The 24,205-nt window shown below is 42.0% G+C and overlaps 1 protein-coding gene across 5 annotated transcripts in view; it reads right to left on the minus strand.

Annotated features, from left to right (window-relative positions):
* Positions 1 to 2,116: 2,116 nt before the first annotated feature.
* Positions 2,117 to 24,205, minus strand: part of GCNT3 (glucosaminyl (N-acetyl) transferase 3, mucin type) — a 76,366-nt gene continuing 54,277 nt past the window's right edge. The window contains exons 1-3 of one of the 5 annotated variants that reach the window (XM_019441934.2): positions 17,358 to 17,470; positions 5,552 to 5,737; positions 2,117 to 4,356 (exon numbers count right to left, since the gene is read on the minus strand). In XM_019441934.2, the coding sequence (XP_019297479.2) occupies positions 2,980 to 4,296 (1,317 nt within the window). In that variant the 5' untranslated portion in view covers positions 4,297 to 4,356; positions 5,552 to 5,737; positions 17,358 to 17,470 and the 3' untranslated portion in view covers positions 2,117 to 2,979. Of the gene's footprint in view, positions 4,357 to 5,551; positions 5,738 to 6,722; positions 6,901 to 9,274; positions 9,422 to 17,185; positions 17,299 to 17,357; positions 17,471 to 24,205 lie in introns of those variants that run through there. The other 4 variants (XM_019441936.2, XM_019441932.2, XM_019441933.2 and 1 more) reach the window with 4 other exon arrangements.

Raw genomic sequence — 24,205 nt, forward strand, 5'->3', positions numbered from 1 at the left:
CTTCAAGGCCTTGCAACTCTTTCCTCTTGGCCTAGAATGCTCTTCCCCCATTTATCCTCATGGATCATCCCTTCATCTTCTTCAGATCTGGACTCAAATGTCACTTTTTCATTAAGGGCCTCCCTGACCACAGTATTTACCAATGTTAAGCACTCTCCCTCTCCACCCCACTCTCCTACAGTCTCTATCACTTCCTTTAATTTCTCTCTAGCACCATCTCCTTCTGATACACATATGTATTACTTATCTGTCTGCTGTCAGTTTCCTGCTAGTATGTAACAACAGGAGCATGAGGATTTCTGTCTTGTTGACTGCTATATCCCTGGTGTCAAGAACAATGCCTAGTAAATAGTAAGAGTTTAGTTACTATTTGCGGAATGAACATAGGAGTTATGTCAGTCCCTGTCACACACTCAAGCTTCATAGAGATGGGAACCACATCTTAACTATCTTTGTAATAAATGACTGACTAAATGGAAGAAAGAAGAACGGATCTTCAGTTTAATGAAGGTACTTACTGAAGGCAATGCATTCAATTGTCCTTTTCATTTTTAATGCAAATACTTGATCTCCCCTGAACAAATCAGGTCAGGTATTCCCAAACAATGTTACCAACTGCCTTTTCTTCCTTTCTTAAATTTTCCCTCAATCAAGAGCAAAGATTACAATAGGCAGAGCGTGCAATAAAAATATAGTGATTAAACAATGCTTACCAAATCAAAAAGAGGAAATATTCAAACCTTGAGAGGTAATACAAACATTGTTGCACAACTCACTTATGATTTTTCTTGTCCCAAGAAAGGTTAAAGAAACAGATATGACTCAGAAGGAAGGAAAAAACCAACAGATATGTTGGTTTAATCATATGATTTCTAAAATACACTCAATAAATGAGGGCAAATTTTGACCCTTCTGATATGAAGACCGCATGTTATTAAATAAAGAGCACTTCCTATTCACCTAAATATATTTCTAGAGAAAATTTCAGGGCTTGGAAAAGTCCAACAACTTATTTCCCCCAAAATGACAAGTTCACACTTTTATCTTTTTAATTTATATTAAACTTTTTCAATTTATTTCACATGAAAACTTACAGAGGAAGTTGACTATGAGGCCAAAGACCTGAGTTCTTTTCTCAGAACCCATGCACACATGGGAGATTTTCTGCCAACTTCCCACAGCAGCAGGTCCCCCCTTCCAGCCCCCTCCTAGGAGGAACAAGGACAGTCCCAAAGGGTAGCAGGTGGAGAGGTCCATGGTCACCACTGCTGGGAACAGACGTCACAGGGCTCATCTGCCGAGCACATAACTATTCATCAGTCACCTCCGTGGTGGGGCTGAGAGCAAGGTGGAGGAGGACTCGGTATCACAGTGCAGGTAAGGAGGGGTGGCAATGCCCATCACCAGAGGAGTAGGCCCTTACAAGAAATAACAACTTACCAATAGAAAATTCACTGTGTTAGACACAATGATAACTATGTCAGAGTACATGGGTTGCAGGGAAGGTTGACTGTGAGAGAAAACTTGATTAAGCGAATCATAACCAAGAAGAAACACAGTAGTGACATCACGCATTAATCGGATCATTCACATTACACCAGCTGGTGTCTAAATCCCTTTTCCAGAACATATTGTACACAGAAGACCAGTTGCTCTGTGTATAAGACATGTCTACCTTTTTATATAATATCCCTTTCCCATCACAGAAGATTATGACTAATACCCAGTTGCCTTCCAATTGCCTGTCACCTCTCTCTGGAGCTTCAGAAAGGAATCTTTCATTGGGTAACATTTACTGCGGGTGTGGGAGAGTACACACACAATTGTTTTCCTATAAGGAAATGTATAAACCACAGAGCCACAAATAGTGACCCTTCCTGAATAAGAGTTTTGACTAAAGAGGCCTAAACTTGGAATACCCAGACTTCCTGATTTAGCTAGACAGCCCTAGTTCATTCTGGTTTCCCAACACGATATTTTTTTTAAGTAGGCTTCACTTGCAGCGTGGAGCCTAACACAGGGCTTGAACTCGCCACCCTGAGATCAAGACCTGAGCTGAGATCAAGAGTCAGATGCTTAACTGACTGAGCCAAGCAGGTGCTCCTCTCAACCCCTCCCCCACTAAAATGTGTTCCAGTTTGGCCAAGAAATTATATGAGGGCCTTACCTAAAACGCTGTCTTTGCTATGGAACATTAAGCTTTGGCTGTGAAGCTGGCAAAATTAGTGCTGTAATTGTCCCGTAAGTATATGAGTGATCACACTGGTCAGATCGCCCTTTTTCCCTTACAGAGAAGTCATGAATCTGGCAATGTAAACAAAATGAGGAGGGCTTTGAATAATCAAAGAATCCACTCTGTTCCTGTACATTCTTTTGAATCTGCTATTTACACACTCAGCCATGATCAACTTTGGAATAATGGAGATTCTCTTGCCAGCCACCAGGGATTTTAAATGTCACAAATAGTTATGAGAAAAAGTCTCACACTTGTATCTTTTTTTTCTGGCTTATTAGACAAAAGTAGAGGTAGGGCTTTGAATAAAGAGCTATTTATTTTTAAGTTAATAGCACAAAAGGCCCTCTTTTCATTAAAGTCCCACCCCGCCCCCACTACCAAGCCTAGAATTTATTAGAACCAGCATAGAGTAGAAAAGCAGACAGCAAGCACTCAACTGAAATCCAGGGTCCCCTGCCACACTTCCCTTACTCCCCCAAATAACTGCTTCTTATTTTGACTCTGTGACAAAGTCAGTGGGAGAGCTCTTAGGAGTGGGGTGGGTGAATGCTCACCAGGAGTGTTCACCCAGGACAGCAAGTTGCAAGGCAGATCTACTTACTCACACTCCCATAGCAGCCCCCTAACTTGGGGATGCCACAGATTGCAGAGCCCTGGTCTCCCACCCCACATTGTCCCAGCCCATCTGGAGTATGTATCCACATGTTCTTGCCCCTCAGGTAGCAATCCTCTTATAGTTTATGTCAGAGTTCAGTCCCATAGATGGCCTTATGACGTAAGTACTCTTCTAAACACTGAAGAACATTGTCATCCACCTTTGGGTCAAACTTGTTGGCCAAGAGGTGATGGTTTTGAAGAATCCAATGCAGGTCTCCAGTCCCATAAATACAGATAGACCGCTGGTGGATTCCAGAGCAAGGTGCATAAGGTGCCCCCATACTGATGTTTCCCTCATGGCCCTGCCACTTGACCAGCCTGGCAATGGCTGCCATATCTGAGACGTCAAACTTGGAGTGGTAGGGAATAGAGCCAGGCATCCATGGTGCACGCTGAAGCGTGGCCCATAGATGCTCATCGGGGCTATAGGTGTCTTTTACCCATTCAATCAGTTGTCGGGACTTGGGGTTCTCTAAGACATGTCGGACAAAGTCTCGGGAAGCTACAATATAGGCATTCCCTGTGAACATAGGTATGTTATCAGGGGGAGGATCCTTCATCTTGTTGGTTACATACAATGTGTCTTTTGTCTCATAGTGATATTTCCAGCGAGTCTTTTTGTACTCAGTAGGTATTTCTGACTCCATACTGTTCTTCCCATTCAACATCTTGAGGGCCAGGACCATCTCGGCATTGGTCTTTATAGGAAAGTCTGTCCCACATGTATTTAGTAAGTATTTCCATGGCACTGGGCTCTGGAGCAAGTCTTCCATACAGTTCAGGTCAGCCTGCACCCTGGACCAGGAGGCATAAACCACCCGAACCAACTTACTGGCCATGAAGACATTTGGGAAGCATGAAATAATTGCCTTGACTGCCTCTTTGAAAGTTTCTGGGGATTTCTCATCCACGTGGATGCAGTATATGTTCTGAGGGGCATACACAGCTCGGAGCAATCTTTCCAAGTTTTCTATTTTCTCATGGACCACCATTGAGTAGGCAATAGGGAAGTCTAACTCTTCTTGGCTCAGAGGGAACCGTATGAACTTCCTTTCAGCCTTAAAGTGCTCACAGTCTCTGGTCATGTTAAGGTAGTCAGTGTCTGTGAAAGGCTTCCGCTTGTTCTTGATCTCCAGATTGTCCAGCACAGCCTCAATCACTGCCTGCTGGTCCCCTTGGATGATCCGAGAACAGCTGATGGATCTCTTTGCTGGCAGTTTCAGGGACTTGTACAAGATGTCTCTACAGTGCCGGCTCTGAAAATCTCTGGACTTCAGATCCAGGGAATCAAAGTCACATTTCAATCTGAGACAAAGCCTCAGAGCAACAATGGCCAGCAGCATATAGCAGCCCAGGGCCCACAGGTAACGCTGCTGCCACTGTATCTTCTTCCACCAAATCATCCTCACGGAATGAGAAACCAGTAGAGTTTGGGCACAAGGACGGAGGAGGAGGATGGAATCCTTGGACAGAACAAAATGCCTTCAATTACACACTAACCCTGCATGTATTCACAGGAACATCAAAAGTGCAACTCCAAAGTGATGGCAAAAATACATTCCTTTACTAGACAAATAACCTCAGTAAAGACCGGCCTACGAATCTCTTACACCTGGCCTGTTGGCGGGGGCCTAGAGCCTGACTGGACTAACTGGCCATGTGTGCTGGGATCAGGCTGGCTCCACCCCCCCTCCAAGAAAAAAAGAAAGGGAAACAGAACTGAGCACCTGTTGACGTTGAGGTTTAATTAGTAAGAGGAAATCTGCACCCGCCCTTCATTCCTCAGTCTTCCCCCACCCTTGACCACCCTGTTCCTAAATGGGGCTCTTATCTGGGGCCTAGAATTTCTAATCAGTGTAGAGAGACAATCCCTGAAATTCAGACTCTCAGTGTCTGTTCTAGAAATCCAAAGATTTCAATCCTTTTAAAAGTACACTTCTTGGTCTTGTTTGGCAATTTACATATTAGGATACTTTTACTACATACAATTCATTGGTTAGATTTGGTATCTAGCCACCCCCTTTTTAAAAAGCGTTCTTAAACAAGTACAAAAAAATTGGATATGATCCAACAAATGCATTGTAATCACTCATGTAGATAATTCAGTCTATCCAAATTTAAAATACATATACACACAGAGGCACACAAAGCTACGCATATACAATATTTAACGAGTGCTTTCTGTGGGCCACAAATTTTTTTTAACATTGTCCCAGGTCGTCTTCACAACATACCTGAGCTGTAGTAGTATTAGGCCTCTTTTTTAAATAGGAAGATAAAAGCTAAATAATTTGCCAAATATCACATATGCTTTAAGAAGCAAATATGGGACTCTTCCCCACTTGCCTTTCCCCCAGTTTTTTTGTTTGTTCATTTTGTTTTGTTATTGTCCACAAGCCTTAATGCTTCTTCCTCCAAACCACAACCATCTTTTAAATAATACAGTACAGGGTACTGAGTACCATCAAAGAAAACCAGATGATCTAGGGGGAAAAAAAACTCTAAAAGGAGAGAAACAAAATGTGACAAACCCTCTCAACAATGACTATTTTCCCTTGTTGTGTCCTCTTTGTAAGCATAAGATTGTGTCCTGCCTGGTCATAACTTTCATGGGAATCTAAGAGGAAGAAAAAAATGAAACATGAAGAAAATTCTCACCTTTTTAATACCTTTGTCCTTGCTTAGGAAAGATCACTTGTCAAGATGTGTTTGTTTCCAAGGAAGATTGGTTGGAATCCATGGAAGCAAATGTGAACACCATATCCCCTTCTTTTAATGCCTCCACAAGATGTTTTCTGATATTCACAGGATGTCCAGGAACAGTCTCAGGCTCCTCCTCGGTCTCTGCAAAGTAGAGAGCAGCAGGTGGCTCTATCAGTCACCTTCCAGCTTCCTGCTCTCAGATGGGAGAGCTAGCACACATATATCATTCAGGAGCATATTCTCAAACACTAGGCATTCAAGGAGGTGAACAAGGCAGGAAAAAAAAATGCTGGCAATATCTGAGAAGGCAAGCAGGTATTTCAACCAGAATAGTCCAGTTTGTAACCATGCTCTCCTGCCACAAAACCATTCATAGAAACGTGTCAACACTGGCACAAGAACTTGAAAGCTCCCCACCCACCCCCACCCCCTTTAGCAAGGAACCATAGAAACACCGGTAGGCCCCTGCCTTATTTTGGCCTGGAATCCAAATATCACTTCTCTTTCGTTCCATGAACATTACAAGAGTAAAACAATAAAATACTTTTTTTTTTCTTTAAAAATAGTTCTATAAAAAAAAAAAAAGTTTGTTCTTCAAATAGAAACTGCTCAAAAAAAATCCTTTTGCCTGTCATCCCATTATAAATAATCTGTGAGTTGTAGAGACACCCACAGGGTTTCAGACTGTAGACCTCACTCACTCATGTCTGAGTCTAGCGTCTTGGCAGTCTAAGGAATGGAAACGCTATGGGTGGTTGGACTTCAGTGAGAGCCCCACTGGCTGGTTTGGGTATTATAGCATGCAAAACACCTTCTTCGAAGCTGCTGGCATTGCCACGGTTTCTCTCCTGTACCCAACCGTCCCCTTCCCTCCCCACACCCCCCACCCTATAAAAGCAGCATGCCTAGCCAAATACTTGAAAGAGCCAATTTAATATAAAGAACTTAACTAGATATAAAGTTAAGTAGAGAACTGTAGGGGACAGGGAGGGGTGTCAGGCCACCCTAAATTAGGAAGTGGCAATTGCTGGAAGTAGCTACTAATGCTAGGCTGGAGAAATGAAGATTTGGCAATTTTTTCATTTAAAATTTGGGAAGAAGGGTGCCAACAAGCTAAAACTCAGACCTCTGAGATGGGAAGAGCACCACCTGCTCAGTAGGCGCTGGGGACCCTGACCTCGGAAGAGGCCCCCAGGCTGAGATCTCAACCTCTCCTGAGGTGGCCGAGGTATTTGTCCACCATTACTGTAACTGCATTCAGTGCAGTTACATAAAGAGACTGCCCCTGCCCAGTAGTAAACAGGCGTTGACATGGTGATGCTCACAGAAGCAGGAAGTAGACCGGAAGCAAGCAGGAAATCCCGCCTCCGGCCTCATTGGCTCCCTCTGGCGCCCCCTGTCGGCTGAGCTTAATAGGGGGCAGAAGAGGCAAAGCAGAAATCCTAGCCAATGTCAAAAATGGGCTTCGTCTGAAAACAACAACATAATAAGCAAGATCTGTCAGAGTTGCCTTCTTCCTCCAAGAAGTGTTTACATAGCCCCCAGTACAGCCTAGGGAACTTAGGTCTTTTCTTTTGGGGGACATCTTCTGCCTGTTTCTGACTATAGATGGAGACAGGCCAATAGCAAAAGAGCCGTATAGGGTCATCTGTGCTCCCATTTTTATGGCCCCACTCCACTGGCTCTGTTTTGAGCTGTAACATTTCTGAGGCAAACATGATTAAATGATAAACACTTGTTCTGGTATCTACAAACATCTCTACAAACATTTCTATTTCTTTTTGTTGTTGTTATTAATTTTTTTTTTTTTTTTTGAGACAGGGAGAGAGGGAGGGAGAGAGAATGAGAATGAATCCCAAGCGGCTCCATGCAAGAGTCAGACGCTCAACTGACCAAGCCACCCAGGTGCCGCACCCTCCTATTTCTTTATTCAGGACTTTTCTTGGATGGCCTGCTCAAAGTCCTGCCTTCTTTCCCATAAAAGTTATACCACAGATATAGATTTCTTTCAATAAAAGAAAATATTCTGAATATTTGATTTTTAAGGTAATCAAAATAGGGATCCACTCTCATTTGCTAAGTATATGCTAGTATGACATTGACAAACTGGAGATACAGTTTGTTGAGATAATTTACACATTAGTAATACGAAATATGTGGTAGCCGCAGGCACACCTGGGTTTTGCCAAGTCAGACCTAGGTCTGAACCCTGGCTCCACCACTGTCTAGCTGTGCAGTCATGGGCAAATTCTGTAATTCCTCTACGCTTTAGCGAGTTTAGTTTTTTGTTTTTGTTTTTTTTTAATTTAATGTTTTATTTTTGAGAGAAAGACAGAGTGTGAGTGAGGGAGGGGCAGACAGAGAGGGAGACACAGAATCTGAAGCAGGCTCCAGGCTCTGAGCTGTCAGCACAGAGCCCGACACGGGGCTCAAACTCACAGAGTGTGAGATCATGATCTGAGCTGGAGTTGGACGCTCAACCAACTGAGCCACCCAGGTGCCCCTTTAGTGACTTCCTTTGTAAAAGGGGGACTAACACCAATACCTACCTTATAGGATGGTGGTGAGGATTAAACAAGGTAACACATATTTAAAGCTTGACTTAGAAGCTGGCAAATGCAGCCCCTTGATGAAGGTTATGCAGGCTCCGGGTCCAGCCCACAAAGGCCTCTTTTACACAAGGAATAGCTCAAGAAGGGTACAAATAGCATTCTTGAACCCTAGAGTGTTGATGTAGTAATGTGGCCAGATGGGTAGTCCAGGGGAAAGACCTGAAATTGTCCCTTTGTGCCCTGGAAGAGACTCAGTCGGACATGGTCAGTATTGGCACCACAGAGATGAGGAACGAGCTATAGCTGATACCGGGAAAGTGCAGATGAGGGACAGGATGGCTGGAGGTACGGGACAATCGTGAGCTAGGCAACCTGCAGAGATCTCTCAGGCACTCGGGATGGTGGCGGGTTCCATACTTTAAGTCCATGCGGGTCATGACGAGAAGGTAGAGCACAGGGGAGGGGAAGGGCCCGGGCCCCCGGTGCCTGGGAACCAGGCAGTTCACAAGGCAGGAACCCGGACCTGGAGGACAAGGCCCTTCATTAAGGTTTCTTTCACCCCTTCTGAGACGTAAAGGCAGAGCCAGATGGGCCTGGAGGCAAATGTATCCTAGAGTTCAGGAGTACAGCCAGGTATTTAACCCTGAAAATGATGAAGCCACTCCCTCAGCTATCAAAAATTAAAAGCAACATGAAACCGGACACTAAGTATAAAAGCATCCAACACAGGTCTGAGTTCCCACAATAACCATACCTATTTTACTGTTCCTGAAGCAGCAAACTCTTCCCGCCCTCAACCCTTTACTCCTCTCCTAAGTTTAGCTTCCCCACTGGGCAAATAGCTTGGCTTGCATCCCCTGAGGTTTAGATTATAAATCTTCATATGTTTGTGGGAAGGTCTAGAAGTCCTACCAATAGGGAACAGAGAAACTAAGCTGGGCTCATCAGAGTGAATCTGGAAGAATCCAGCGGAGTTTATTATTAACTTCAGGGGACGTTCTGGGGACCCTCCAGCCCCGAAAATAAAGTCAGAGGAGGCCCCAAGCAGCAGGAATCCAACCATTTTAAGCTGGATTAACAAATTGGCAAATGCACCCTTTTACTTATTTTATATAGTGATGTTTACCTCTGGGAAGTATCTGCTTTGTCTTCTCATTAGGCTGGTAGCTCCAGGAAGTCATGTGCTTTCTCTCTCAGCACCCAGCATGGGAGATGTTAGAATTCTAAGGCTGCTCAGAAGAGAAATGCTATCCGCAGAGAGACAGCAAGGGCAACCCCACTGACTAATAAAGGAGAAGAGAATATGACTCAGAGGGGGCAGAAAGTGAAAACAGATACACAGGCATTAAGCCAGTTAATGTATTACTGGATGGGCTGGAGCTGGGGTTTGAAAGGAATTAAAGGTTCTGAGGAAGAGGGGGCGGAGGTTCTTCGAGCTTCTGTTGTATGTTCTAGGTCAGTGGGATCTCGGGGAAGATGGGGCTACGATAGCTGGCCACACACAAGTGGTTAAAAGACCCCAACACAATCAACTCTGCCTCGACTCAGGGTTGTTCGATGAAACCCACACTCAGCGGACACTCCCCATGAACTGGAGCAAAAGGGAAAAGAGATTCAAGAAAGAAAAAAGAACACCGCCCCCCTCCCCCATAGAATTCACTATGTATCTGTTCACTAAATGCAGAGGAAAATTCTCAAAGCAGGAAAGAAGGTATCTTCTCAAGTAGATACAATCCTGCTTGCTCCTTCCTGCTCACATTCCCGAGGCAGATCATCTGCTGAATTGTACAGGAGGCCTTATTTGCTTACTCTCCCCTTCAGCCCCCCAACTTTGAGTGGAGCCCCCTTTCTACCAAAGCCAGACTACCCGCTCCTCAGTACCACAGACCCAGAGGCCAGCCACCGCCATGTTTTCTATTCCCTCACCTCATAAGCCTGTCCAAATGCACTGGCCCTCACTGTGGCGTCATGAGCTTCTGAGGGCAGGGACCACGAATGACTCAGCTCTGCCTCAGCAGCTAGCATGACAACCTGAAGATGATAGGTTCACCGTAAATGTTTCCTGAATGAATAACTGCCTCGGTGTCCCAGGGAAGGTCCTCTTAGTACCGGTGTCTTAGAACTAGAGTTCACAGGTGCAGCTGACCCTCCAACGAGACAGTTTGGAACTAAGCGGGCGCACTTACATGTGGATTTTTTTTTTTTACAGTACAGTATTTGTATTTTCTCCTTATGATTTTCTCAGTAACATTTTTTTTTCTCTAGCTTACTTTATTATGAGAATCCAATACACCGAACATATAAAACATGTGTTAATTGACTTATGTTATTGGTAAGGCTTCTGGTCAACAATAGGCTATTAAGTTTTGGGGGAGTCAGAAGTTTTACATGGATTTTTGACTGGTTGATGGGGAGAGATAGCACCTCTAACTCCCTGTATTGTTCGAGCGTCAATTGTAGTTCTTGGAATTAACAGGTAGAGACTCCCTGAAGTCAGCTATGCCCCAAAACGTAATGCCACCAAGCTGAAACTAACTGAAATCCAAACAGCATTTAAGGGATTAATTTTGGGACGCCTGGGTGGTTCAGTTGGTTAAGAGTCCAACTTCAGCTCAGGTCATGATCTCGCAGTCCAGGAGTTTGGGCCCGTGTCGGGCTCTATGCTGACAGCTCAGAGCCTGGAGCCTGCTTCAGATTCTATGTCTCTTTTCTCTCTACCCCTCCCCCACTCACACTCTGTCTCTCGAAAATGAATAAATGTTAAAAAAATTGTTTTTTTTAAAAAAGGGATTAATTTTGCTTAGGAAACTTTCTCAGAAATAGCCTACCAAAAAAGAGAGTTGGAAGCAAGTTAATAATGAGATTAAGGTGCCTCCCAGGGTGCCTGGGTGGCTCGGTCAGTTGGGTGCCTGACTCTTGATTTCCACTCAGGTCATGATCTCACTGATCATGGGATAGAGCCCTGTGTTGGGCTCTGTGCTGACAGTGAGGAGCCTGCTTGGGATTCTCTCCCTCTCTCTCTGCCCCTCCCCCACTCACTCTCACTCACTCTCTCAAAATAAACAAACATTAAAAAAACAAAAAGATGCCTTCCATTGTGTCATTAGGAAGTAACCTAAACGGAACAATAAATGGTAAGTGACATGGCAGTGCTTCATCCATTCACCCCACGTAACAGTTGTTGATGGAGGAGGCTAAGTTTTAGATGCTAGAGTTACAAAGTTGATTAAGACAGTCCCTACTTTCAAGGTGCTCATAGTCTCGTGTGGGAGAAATACATGAAAACAGATTCTAATGCCATGTAGGAGTACAAGCAGGAATATACGCTGGCTTTAAAAGAGGCCCAGAGGCTGAAACAAAAAAAGGGAATGGTCAGAAATACAGGCACAAACAATTAAGTGTGGGTCTTAATGAAATCTAGAAGAAGAAAAAAAAGTAAGAATTTGTGTGGCTGCCTCCTGCATTGTCTAGAGAAGGGTCTTGGCTAGTGGCAGTGACCATAGGATGAACAAATATGGGTTAAAGGAAATGTCTCCTTAGAACAGCCATTTGGGAAAAGAAAGGGAGATCACAACCCCAACACTATAAACATACATTTCAGATTTATATCTAAAAAGAAAAAACAGTTCCAAAAGATCATCCAGGAAATGTATGATACCTAAGTTGGGAATTTCTTTTTAGTATCATATCAAGAACAGAAAATTATGAAAAAAAAAAAAACAAAAAAAACAAAAAAACAAAAAAAAAAACAAAAAACAAAACAGATTTAACTATATGGAAACCATAAACAAAAATATCATTTGAAGTAAGAAATGGGACTTTTGGGAAAACTCTTTAAAAAGGAGAGGCTAAGACCTTCTTTCCTTCTTTTGGAACTCATGAATGCAGATTTAATGGCTGGGGCTTCAGCAGCTATCTAGGATCTTGAGGCAACTTTGAAAGGGGAAGCCATGAGGTGAAAGTAATACCACGGAGCCATTTCACCAGTACTCGACTGACTGCCTCCTTCTAGGTTTCATTAATAAGAGAGAGAGAGATACCTTCTTTACTCACTACTTTTTCAGGTCTGCTATGAGCTGTCATTCACAAATTCCTAACCCACACAGAAGCTGTTTCTTAATTGAGGAACATTTCAAATCATAGTTATGAAAAAGTCACATGTTTCAGGGGAGTCAAGAGAAGGTAGTCTGAAGGCTGTAGAGTATACAGGAGCTCTAATTCCCATCCTACCACCGCCTCCCTCATCCCCACACTATTACAGCATCTCTTGTTTCTTATGAAAAACACAGTTCAGGTGAAAAGTCTGGAAAAGAATGCACCCAACATTAACCACAGTATTCTTGGTTGTGTGATCACTGCCGGTTTTCAGTTTCTCTTTTTTGTTTCATCAGTTTTGGTTCCCCGCCTCCCTCCCCCGAAGTTTTCATCTAAATTCCAGTTAGTCAACATACCATGTAATATTAGTTTCAGGTATATAATAGAGTGATTCAGTAATTCCATACAATACCTGGTGCTTACCACAACGCATGCACTCCCTAATTCCAATCACCTCTTTCACCCACCACACCCATCAGATTATTCTCTAAAGTTATGACCCTGTTTCTTGGCTTGCTTCTCTTCCCCCTATGTTCATCTGTTTTGTTTCTTAAATTCCACATATGAGTGAAATCATATGGCCTTTCTCTGACTTATTTCACTTAGCATTATACTCTCTAGCTCCATCCACATCATTGCAAATGTCAAGATTTCATTTTTATGGCTGAGTAATATTCCATTGTATATACATACCACATCTTCTTTATCTGTTCGCCTCATCAGTTTTCCAATTTATCGAGAATTCACATGTATTATGGATTTTTAGAATTTTTAAAAGCTATTTTAGAATCATCTTGGGAAACAAAACAAATACTACTCTCTTGGGATGCCTGGGTGGCTCAGTCGGTTAAGTGTCCAATTCTTGATTACAGCTCAGGACATGATCTCGTAGTTCATGAGATCGAATCTCACGTTGAGCTCTGAGCTGACAGTGAAGAGCCTGCTTGGGATTTTCTCTCTCTCTCTCTGCTCCTCCTGTGCATGTGTGTGCTCTCTCTCAAAATAAACATTTAAAAATAAATTAAATATTTAATTGGCACCACCCACAGGATTTTCTTCATTTACCACAAAAATACTTTTTTCTCCGTTGCCATCACCTGGCATTATCTTTGGTTTTTGTCTTTTCCACAACTGATAGATGAAAAGTGATATCCCACTGTGGTTTTCATCTGTATTTCTTTTATTAGTAGTAAACTTGAGCCCCTTTTCATATATTTGTGGCCATTTGCATTTCTTCTTCAATTTCTTTCCCACTAATGTTTTTCTGTCCATGTTTATGTTACACTATTTACTACTTATTATTAATTTGTAAGAGCTCTGAATTTAGGGGCACCTGGGTGGCTTAGTTGGTTTAGGTGTCCAACTGGTGATTTCGGCTCAGGTCATGATCTCTCAGTTTGTGAGTTCAAGCCCTGCATCGGACCCTGTGCTGGCAGCTCAGAACCTCCTTGGGATTTTCTCTCTGCACCTCCCCTGCTCTCTTGCATTCTCTCTCTCTCTCTCTCTCTCTCTCTCTCCCAAAAGTAAATAAACTTAAAAAAACATAGCTCTGAATTTATCAGTTATGTACTCTTCTTTCAGTTTTTGTGGCTATGTCATCCCAGTGCGTTGTTTGACTATGTTTTACGGGGCTCTTTCCTAGGCTTAACACTCGATACACAGAAACTCACGATTATTTGATACGGTCAAACTTCTCTATTTTTTCCTTTTGCCTTCGGAGATTCATGTAATGAATGGAATAGAAAGCCCATTCTACTCCAGGGTCATACAAATATTCACTCACATTTGCATTTAATAATTTTTAGGGGCTTTTTACATTTAAATTTTGGAGCCATTGGGGATATATTTTGATGTAGGGGAGGCAATGATTATGCTAGGACCACATAGTTATCTTGGCCATGTTCTGACTGGCAGAATCTATACACTTCAGGTGCTATTTAAGTAAGATGCAGGGATCCCCTGCTTTCCTCAGACTACACTCCCTTCACTTTCACAAAAGACTGACGTTAGTATCCGTTAAATCCAAAGGGGAGTTTCACTTTTGCTAAAAAAATTAATTAAAAAAATAAAAAGCTGCTACTCTACTAACGTAGGTCTTTCCAAAAAGCGAAGTGGCTTCACAGAAACTTTGGGAAAGCAGGGGATACTCTTCCCTTTTACCGTGTGGCTTACGAAAGTGTCCGTGGGCACACCCTACCTTCAGGTCGTGGGGGAAGCGTGTATTCTCATGAGCTCTGGTCAAGCTCCCATCCACAATGTCATACATCCGTGTCATCAAGCAGAGACAGAGGGGGTCTAACAACCAACCTGATCCACTTATACTCGTGGGAAAAATTTTTTTAACTAAGGGACTTACTCACGTGTTGGTTCTGTGAAAAAGCCAAAAAGCAGGAGAGGTTAGAAGCTGGTATTTGTGAAGGGAGACAGAAGTACCTGGCTAGTCCAGAGGGCTAACAGAAACACACAGTGACAGGCAAACGGAGCCCAGTGTGGAAGCATCAGGAAGAACCTGCTATACAGTTAGATGAGTGGCAGAATAAGGAAGGCAGGCCTTTGTGGGGTTAAAGCAGGCAGGGGACTAATCCCCAAATAAACACATACATGGAAGGTGGTGATGGAGGCCAGAAAAGCTTGGATTAATTGGCACCCCATTCTCCATACCCATTAATGGAACCATTTTCTGCTCTGTCCTTTGCAGTGGAAACAAATGGGGAACAGGGTGATATCCGGGGTTTATGCATCAAGTCAACTTCCAGGGACTGTCCAGGGCGCGTTCAAACTGATTACCAACCTCTGTAACAAAATATTCCTCTCCCTCACTGTGTGACTTTACAGCTACTTGGCTTCTCTAGGCCTCGGTTTCCTCACTGTGTTGAAACTCTAACCCTAAGCCTGAACCCTAAACCTGTACCTCTGAATTTGGAAGACCAGCTCTTTCAACACAGAACTTCTCTGATCCTGCTGCCTGGCCTCTTTGTCTTGGGAGCAGCATGCTTGGATGGTTCAAGAATCCTTATCTGACAGCAGAGCTCCCCAAAGGAGGAAGGAAGGAGGAAAGGACTAGAAGTGAGGGGCCAGCTGGGAGGATTCTGGGAAGAGAAGTCCATGTGCAAATGAAAAGGGCCTAGCCATGTCGGTGACAATGGGGATAAGAAGAGAGAATAGACAGAGACAGGAAAAATTTTAAAGTATCACAGAGATAGATCTGAGGAGACTTGAAAACCAAATCTGAAAACTAGCAGCCTTCGGACCTGAAGTTCACGATGGTGACCCCAGGTCACACCAGCCAGGAAAGGAAAAGTCGATCGCTTTCACAAAACTTGAAAACTTTGAATAACTTTCACAAAAGTTAAAAATATGACTTTCCACAAGTATACACTGAACAGGCACCAAAATCTTACTCAATTAGATAATCTAAGACAGAGAAGAAGGAAGAAGGTACATCTGGCTCAAAGAGCATCTTGAGAAACTATTTGTAGACATTTATAAAGCAATGTTAGAATAAAGTTTCTAGTTTAGATACAAAACTGGTCAATACTCCAAGGTGATACAAAAATCATAACATTTGGGATCTCTCTTTTTTAGTTTTTTTCATGTTTTATTATTTATTTTTGAGAGAGAGACAGACAGACACATGGAGCACGAGTGGAGGAGGCACAGAGAGAGGGAGACACAGAATCTGAAGCAGGCTGCAGGCTCTGAGCTGTCAGCACAAAGCCCGAGGTGGGGCTTGAACCCACCAACCCTGAGATCATGACCTGAGCCAAAGTCAGACGCTTAACCAACTGAACCACCCAGGCGGCCCTAGGATCATCTAGTGAACAGAAATTATTTGCCTCTCTACAGAAAAGACCTGGAAATTACCAGGGAAATTCACGGAGTCTGAGACCTTAACTAATAGGAAATAGGGAAGCCAAACAAATACTCGTTTTTCTAAATTAGTGGTTCTCAACCAGGAGAGCTTTTGCCTTCCAGGGGACATTTGGTATTATGTGGAGACCTTTTTTGGTCACAACTCAGCAACTCTGGGAGCTGGGGGTGGGGGGGGGGGTTAGCATCTTGCGAGTCGAGACCCTACAGGGCACAGGACAGACTCCGAAATAAGAAATTATCCTGCCCCAAATATCAACAGTGTAAAGGGTGAGAAGCTCTGCCCTAGACAATCACCCCTGGATGGGCTTGTTAAAGAATGCCCTCAGAGGACTCTGTCATCATCGCGAGAATATGTTGCCCATCGTTTTTTCTTATTCACACGTTTTAAGTAATTTATATTACCAGTAACGTCAACCATCTGCTTTCAAAGGAAGGTAGAGTTCTTTTTACAAGTATTTCACCCAAGAATTTTTTTAAAGTTTTCTCCTTAACCTGAGGAACGTGAGAAAGAAAACCACTTGAACAGAACGCCTCTCCCCATTTACTGAGCATCTGGCCTTGTTGAGCTCCCAAGGTAGTTTCTGTCCAAAGATGATAGGATTTTTCCAGGGACCATGAAAGGACCCATAAATTTCTTAAACAAAAACCCCTCCAAACACAAAAAAAGATGCTATGATAGAACTTGGGGAAGCAGACAGAAGTGACAGACGTACAGGTCACAGGAAGGACAGCACAGGGAGGAGAGAGGGGCCGACGGCCACACCAGTCGCCCCCCTCCGAATCCACCACCTTCCCTCCTGTTCCTGCTCCAGCCCTCTAGTTCCAAACCTCTGCCAACACCACTGTGCCCTGAGGCACCCAGGCCAGGCTTTTCAATTACATCTCAGGCTCTTCCTCTTTCCTTCCCACCTACATGAATTGACGCGTTCAGTAAAGCACGTTCGGAGCAATTACTGATTATTGCTGGGCACTGAGCACAGAGACAACAGTGAGCAAAACTGTCTTTCAGCGGATTGCCAAGGCCCTTGGATTCCTCCTTGATTAGCTCTCCATCCTTGTCCTTTCTTACCGTGAGTCAGGCTCTCTGCAGCCACAGCCTCTTATTCCTCTGCCCCCGGTAAAGCTTCGCCTGCCTTCAGATCCTCTCCCTGAAGCACAACTCTGCCCCATGCAACTCCCTGCTAAAAACAAATCCCCAGGAACTTCCCTTTGCATGGGCTTAGAGAATAGAATCCAGTCACCTTCACTCAGCCATCAGGCTCTTTCAGACTTAACTCCCAGGTTTTCTTGAGTCAAAGATACTGCCTCGGAAAGCACCATTCACTACTCCCAGGACAGAGGGCAGCTCATTTTTGTCAACTCCCTCATCTGCAGGTATCATAAAGGCACCCAACCACTATGACTGTCATGCTAGATAAATATTTACCGGCCGCAAAATAAATATTCCTAATGTGAGAAAACAAATTATGATCATCTACAGCGTGTCGTCAGAACATGTTTTTTTTTTTTAAGCTGCAAGGTTTTTTTTTTTAATTTTATTATTTACTTTGTGTGAGAGAGAGAGAGGAAAAAAAAAAGAACCAGTGGGGGAGGGGCAGAGGACGGGGGCAGGGGGAACTGAGGATCTGAAGTGGGCTCTGTGCTGACAGCAGAAAGCCTGTTATGGGGCTTGAACTCACGAACCGTGAGATTGTGACCTGAGCCGAAGTCAGACACTTAATTGAGCGAGCCACCCAGGCACCCCTGTGACATTTTTAATAGGTTTTTCATTTTAAAAATGAGTTTTGCTACTTCCAAACATTTAAAAACCTAAATTTAAAGTAATAAGGTCTTTGGGGGGAAAAGATATTCAAGGGAAACAGGTGCTATATTTTTAAATTCATTTTTTTAAATTTTTTTTTTTTTAACATTTATTTATTTTTGAGACAGACAGAGACAGAGCATGAGCAGGGGAGGGTCAGAGAGAGAGGGAGACACAGAATCTGAAACAGGCTCCAGGCTCTGAGCAGTCAGCCCAGAGCCCGATGCGGGGCTCGAACTCACCGACCGCGAGATCGTGACCTGAGCCGAAGTCGGACGCCCAACCGACTGAGCCACCCAGGTGCCCCCAGGTGCTTTATTTTTAAAATGATATTCTCACAAAGCTGACATTTATCGTTCACTCAACCTGTGGTGGATGCAAGGATATTCTTGGTGAACCGAATGTAGGCCTTTACCTCAAGGAATTTAACAGACAAGGGGAGAATACAAGCAGGTATTAGATTTGTGTAAGGTGCTTTGATAGGTTTTTTGGTTGCAAATATGTGGGTCAGAGAAGGCCCCTGAAAGAGGTCATATCTAGGCTGAGACCTGATTATTTGTGTCTATTAATTTTTCTTTTTGTTTTATAAGGAGAAGGCTTAAAACCACGATTGTCCAATTTAAAACTTCAACCTCTTTTAGCACCTGTCACAATGTGGTCTAGATAGTCATTTAATCTCTGAACTTATACCCCACAACCTTGCTCGTTTGGCCTGCCACCTTCTTGCAAATAAAGACTGTATCTTACTCATTATGTATCTCCAGTATCTATGATTGTGACTTGTATTTGTAGCCAATAATGTGGGTGGAATAGAATGGATAAAATGGAACAAACTGGAAACAATATATACTTTAAATTACTGAATATCTTCATGCAGTTGTGAGGCAAGCTATTTGGCAAGCAAATATTGGTAAACAAATTCAGCTAATATCTGGTAAGTACTATGAACAATTATACATGAACACTTTAAACAACCCAGAAGGAATGAATAAATTCCAAGAAAAATAAAACCCACTAAGACTGAATTAGGAAGAAATAGAAAATCTGAACAGACCAATTACTAGTGAGTAGACTGAATCAGTGATCAAAAGCTTCCCAAGAAACAAAAGTCCAGGACTAGATGGTTTCCCTGATGAATTCTACTCAGCATTTGAAGAATACTTTTTTTCCTCACACTATCCCAAAGTTAGAAGAGCAGGAAACACTTCCAAATTCATTTATGAGTCCAGCATTACTGTGACATTAAAATGAGACAAGGACATTACAAGAAAAAGTTACAGGCCAATATCCATGATGAACACAGATGCAAAAATCCTCAACAGATTATTAGCAAACAAAATTCAACAATACTTTAGGAGAATCACATTACACGATCAAGTTCCAGGGATACAAAAATGATCCAGTATCTGCAAATCAATCACTTTGATACACCAAATAACAAAATGAAGGATAAATATCATAGATCATCTCAATAGATACCAAAAAAGTATTTGATAAAATTCAACTTTTCTGATAAAAATTCCCAACATGAATGCAAGACCTCAACGTAAGACAGGAAGCCATTAGAATTCTCGAGAAGAAAGCAGGCAAAAACCTCTTTGATCGTGGCCACAGCAACTTCTTACTTAACACATCTCTGGAGGCAAGGGAAATAAAAGCAAAAATGAACTACTGGGACCTCATCAAAATAAAAATCTTCTGCAAAGCGAAGGAAACAATCAGCAAAACTAAAAGGGAACCAACAGAATGTGAGAAGATATTTGCAAATGACATATCAGATAAAGGGTTAGTATCCAAAATCTATAGAGAACTTATCAAACTCACCCAAAAAACAAATAATCCAGTGAAGAAATGGGCAAAAGACATTAATAGACACTTCTCTAAGGAAGACATCCAGATGGCCAACCGGTACATGAAAAAATGCTCAACATCACTCATCATCAGGGAAATACAAATCAAAACCACAATGAGATACCACCTTACACCTGTCAGAATGGCTAACATTAACAACTCAAACAACAACAGATGTTGGCGAGGATGCAGAGAAAGAGGATCTCTTTTGCATTGTTGGTGGGAATGCAAGCTGGTACTGCCACTCTGGAACACAGTATGGAGGTTCCTCAAAAAACTAAAAATAGAACTACTCTATGACTCAGCAATTGCACTACCAGGCATTTATCCACAGGATACAGGTGTGCTGTTTCAAAGAGACACATGCACCCCCATGTTTATAGCAGCACTATCAACAATAGCCAAAATATGGAAAGAGCCCAAATGTTCAACGATGGATGAATGGATAAAGATGTGAGATATATATATATATATATATATATATATATATATATATATATGTATGTATGTATATATGTATATATGTATATACATACAATGGAGTATTACTTGGCAATCAAAAAGAATGAAATCTTGCCATTTCTAACTACGTGGATGGAACTGGAGGGTATTATGCTAAGTGAAATTAGAGAAAGACAAAAATCATATGCCTTCACTCATATGAGGACTTTAAGAGACAAAACAGATGAACATAAGGGGAAGGGAAACAAAAATCATATAAAAACAGGGAGGGGGACAAAACAGAAGAGACTCATAAATATGGAGAACAAACTGAGGGTTACTGGAGGGGTTGTGGGAGGGGGAATGGGCTAAATGGGTAAGGTGCACTAGGGAATCTACTCCTGAAATCATTATTGCACTATATGCTAACTAATTTGGATGTACATTTTAAAAAATAAAAAATAAAATAAAAAGGAGCCCCCCCCCAAAGAGATGAATAAACCAAATGAAATATACATTCAAAAAAAGAATTCCAAACAAAGTGGGTTTAGAGGCATATACTGCAACATAATTAAAGCCATATATGACAAACCCACAGCTAACATCATATTCAATAGTGAAAAGCTAAAAGCTTTTCCTCTGACATCAGGAACAAGATAAGGATTTACACTCTTATCACTTGTATTCAACATAGTATTCAAAGTCCTGGCCAGAGCAATTAAGCAAGAAAACAAGAAAGGTATCTAAATTGGTAAGGATGCAATACTCTCTATTTGCAGATGACATGATACTATATATAGAAAATGCTAAAGATTCCACCAAAAAACTATTAGAACTAACAAATGAATTTAGCAAAGTTTCAGGGTTAATATATAGAAATTGGTTGCATTTCCACACACTAATAACAAAGTAGCAGAGAGACAAATTTTAAAAATAATCCCATTTATAGAGGTGCCTGGGTTGCTTAGTTGGTTAAGCGTCCAACTCCTGGTTCCAGCTCAGGTCCTGATCTCATGGTTTGCGAGACTGAACCCTGCATTAGGCTCCATGCTGATAGCTAGAAGCCTGCTTGGTATTCTCTCTCTGCCTTTCTCTCTGCCCCCCTCCCCCACTTGCACATACACTCTCTCTCTCAAACTTTTAAAAAATAAAAAATAATCCCATTTATAATTGGATGAAAAATAATAAAATACCTAGAAATAAATTTAGCCAGGGAGGTGAAAGAACTGTTCTTAAAACTTTAAGACACTGGGGTGCCTGGGTGGCTCAGTTGGTTAAGCGACCGACTTCAGCTCAGGTCATGATCTCACAGTTGGTGAGTTCGAGCCCTGCATCAGGCTCTGTGCTGACAGCTCAGAGCCTGGAGCCTGCTTCGGATTCTGTGTGTCGCCCTCTCTCTGCCCCTCCCCTGCTCACACTCTGTGTCTCTGTCTCTCAATAATAAATAAAAAACGTTAAAAATATTAAAAAAAAATTAAGATACTGATGAAAGAAATTGAAAAGAACACAAATAAATGGAAAGATATACCATGCTCATGGACTTAAAGAATTGATATTGTTAAAATGTACATACTAGCCAAAGCAATCTATATATTTAATGCAATTCCTATCAAAATACCAGTAGTATTTTTAACAGAACTAGAATAAATAATCCTAAAGTTGTATAGAACCATGAAAGCCAAAGTAAGCTTGAGAAAGAAAAACAAAGCTTGAAGTACCACAATCCCAGATTTCAAGGTATACTACAAAGCTATAGTAATCAAAACAGTGTAGTACTAGCACAAAACCAGACACATAGATCAATAGAACAGAAGACAGTGCCCAGAAATAAACCCACACTTATATGGTCAATTAATCTATGACAAAAGAGGCAAGAATATACACTGGGGAAAAGATAGTCGCTTCAAAAAATGGTGCTGGGAAAACTGGACAGCGAGCAAAGAATAAGACTGGACCGTTTTCTTACACTGTACACAAACAGAAGGTGGAATCAAGACCTAAATGTGAGACTTGAAATCATGAAACTCCTCGGAAAAAACATAGGCAGTGATCTCTTGGACATCGGCCTAGCACCATTTTCTAGATATGTCACCTCAGGCAAGGGAAACTAAAGCAAAAGAAACTACTACAACTATACCAAAATAAAAAGCTTTTGCACAATGAAAGAAACCATCAACAAAATGAAAAGACAATCTGCTGAATGGGGGAAGATATTTGCAAATGATATATCTAACAAGGGTTAATATCCAAAACATGTAAACAAGTACTACAATTCAACACGAAAAAACAGTCTGATTAAAAAAGAGGCCGAGGTCCTGAATAGACATTTTTCTATAGAAGGCGTAGAGATGGCCAACAGACACATGAAAAGATGCTCAACATCTTTAATCAACGGGAAATGTTAATCAAAACCACAATGAGATATCACCCCACACATGTCAGAATGGCTAATACCAAAAAGACAAGAGGGACATCTGGGTGGCTCAGCTGGTTGAGTGTCCGACTCTCTGGCTCAGGTCATGATCCCACGGTCATGGAATCAAGTTCCAGGTCAGACTCTGCACTGAGCGTGAAGCCCGCCTCAGATTCTGTCTCTCCCCCTTTGCCTCTCCCCAGCTCATGTACATGCTCTCTCTCTAAAATAATAATAAAAAGAAAGACCAGAAAAAAATAAGGGTTAACAAGGATGCAGTGAAAGGGAAATCTTCATGCTATGTTGGTGGGAATGTAAATTGATGTAGCCACTGGGAGATAGTATCGAGGTTCCTTAAAAAAACAAAACAAAACAAAAATGAAAATGCCATATGATCCAATAATTCCACTGCTGGGAATTTACCCAAAGAAAACATAAACACTAATTCAAAAAGATATATATATATATATTCCTATGTTTACTGCAGCACTAATTAAAATAGCCGATATGTGGAAGCAACCTAAACGTCCATCAATAGATGAATGAATAAGGAAGATATAGTATCTATACACACAATGGAATATTACTCAACCGTAAAAAGATTGAGATCTTGCCATTTGTGACAACATGGATGGACTAGAAGGTATTATGCTAAGTGAAATAAATCAGACACACAAACAAGACAAATACCATACGATTGCACTTATATGTGGAACCTATAACACACACACACACACACACACACACACACACACACACGCGCGCGCGCGCGCGCCAGAAACAGTTTCCTAAGCATAGTGAATAAACTAGTGGTTTCCAGAGGGTTGTGGGAATGGCAAAATAGGTGAAAGGGATTAAGAGGTATAAACGTCCAGTTATAAAATTAAGTCAGTCACAGGGATGTAAAGTACAGCATGGGGAATACAGTTAATAATATTGTAGTAACTTTGTTTTTTTATTTTTTTAACGTTTATTTATTTTTGAGACTGAGAGAGACAGAGCATGAACGAGGGAGGGGCAGAGAGAGAGGGAGACACAGAATCGGTAGCAGGCTCCAGGCTCTGAGCCATCAGCCCAGAGCCCGACGCGGGGCTCGAACTCACGGACCGCGAGATCATGACCTGAGCTGCAGTCGGACGCTTAACCGACCGAGCCACCCAGGCGCCCCAATATTGTAGTAACTTTGTATAGTGACAGGTGGTAACTGCACTTATGGTGAGCACTGTGTAATATACAGAATTGCCAAATCACTATGTCCTCCACCTGAAACATAACATTGTATGTCAATTACACTTCAATTTTAAAAAGAAAAAAGAAAAACACCTACTATCTATCTACAACGTAAGATCATTCAGCCATAAAAAGGGAAATCTTGCTATTTGTAAAAACACAGATGGAACCTGAGGGCATTATATTAAGCTAAATAAGTCAGAGAAAAACAAACACTGTATGATCTCACTTATATGTGGAATTTGAATAAACAAACAAAAAAAACAACTCACTCTTGAGTACAAAGAATAGATTGGTGGTTGCCAGAGGCAAGAGGTATGGGTTGGGAGAAAGGGGTGAGGGTGGTCAACAGG

Source organism: Panthera pardus, unplaced genomic scaffold (genome assembly GCF_024362965.1).
Source record: "Panthera pardus isolate Hobbes unplaced genomic scaffold, ASM2436296v1 HiC_scaffold_24, whole genome shotgun sequence".
NCBI classification, from domain to species: domain Eukaryota; kingdom Metazoa; phylum Chordata; class Mammalia; order Carnivora; family Felidae; genus Panthera; species Panthera pardus.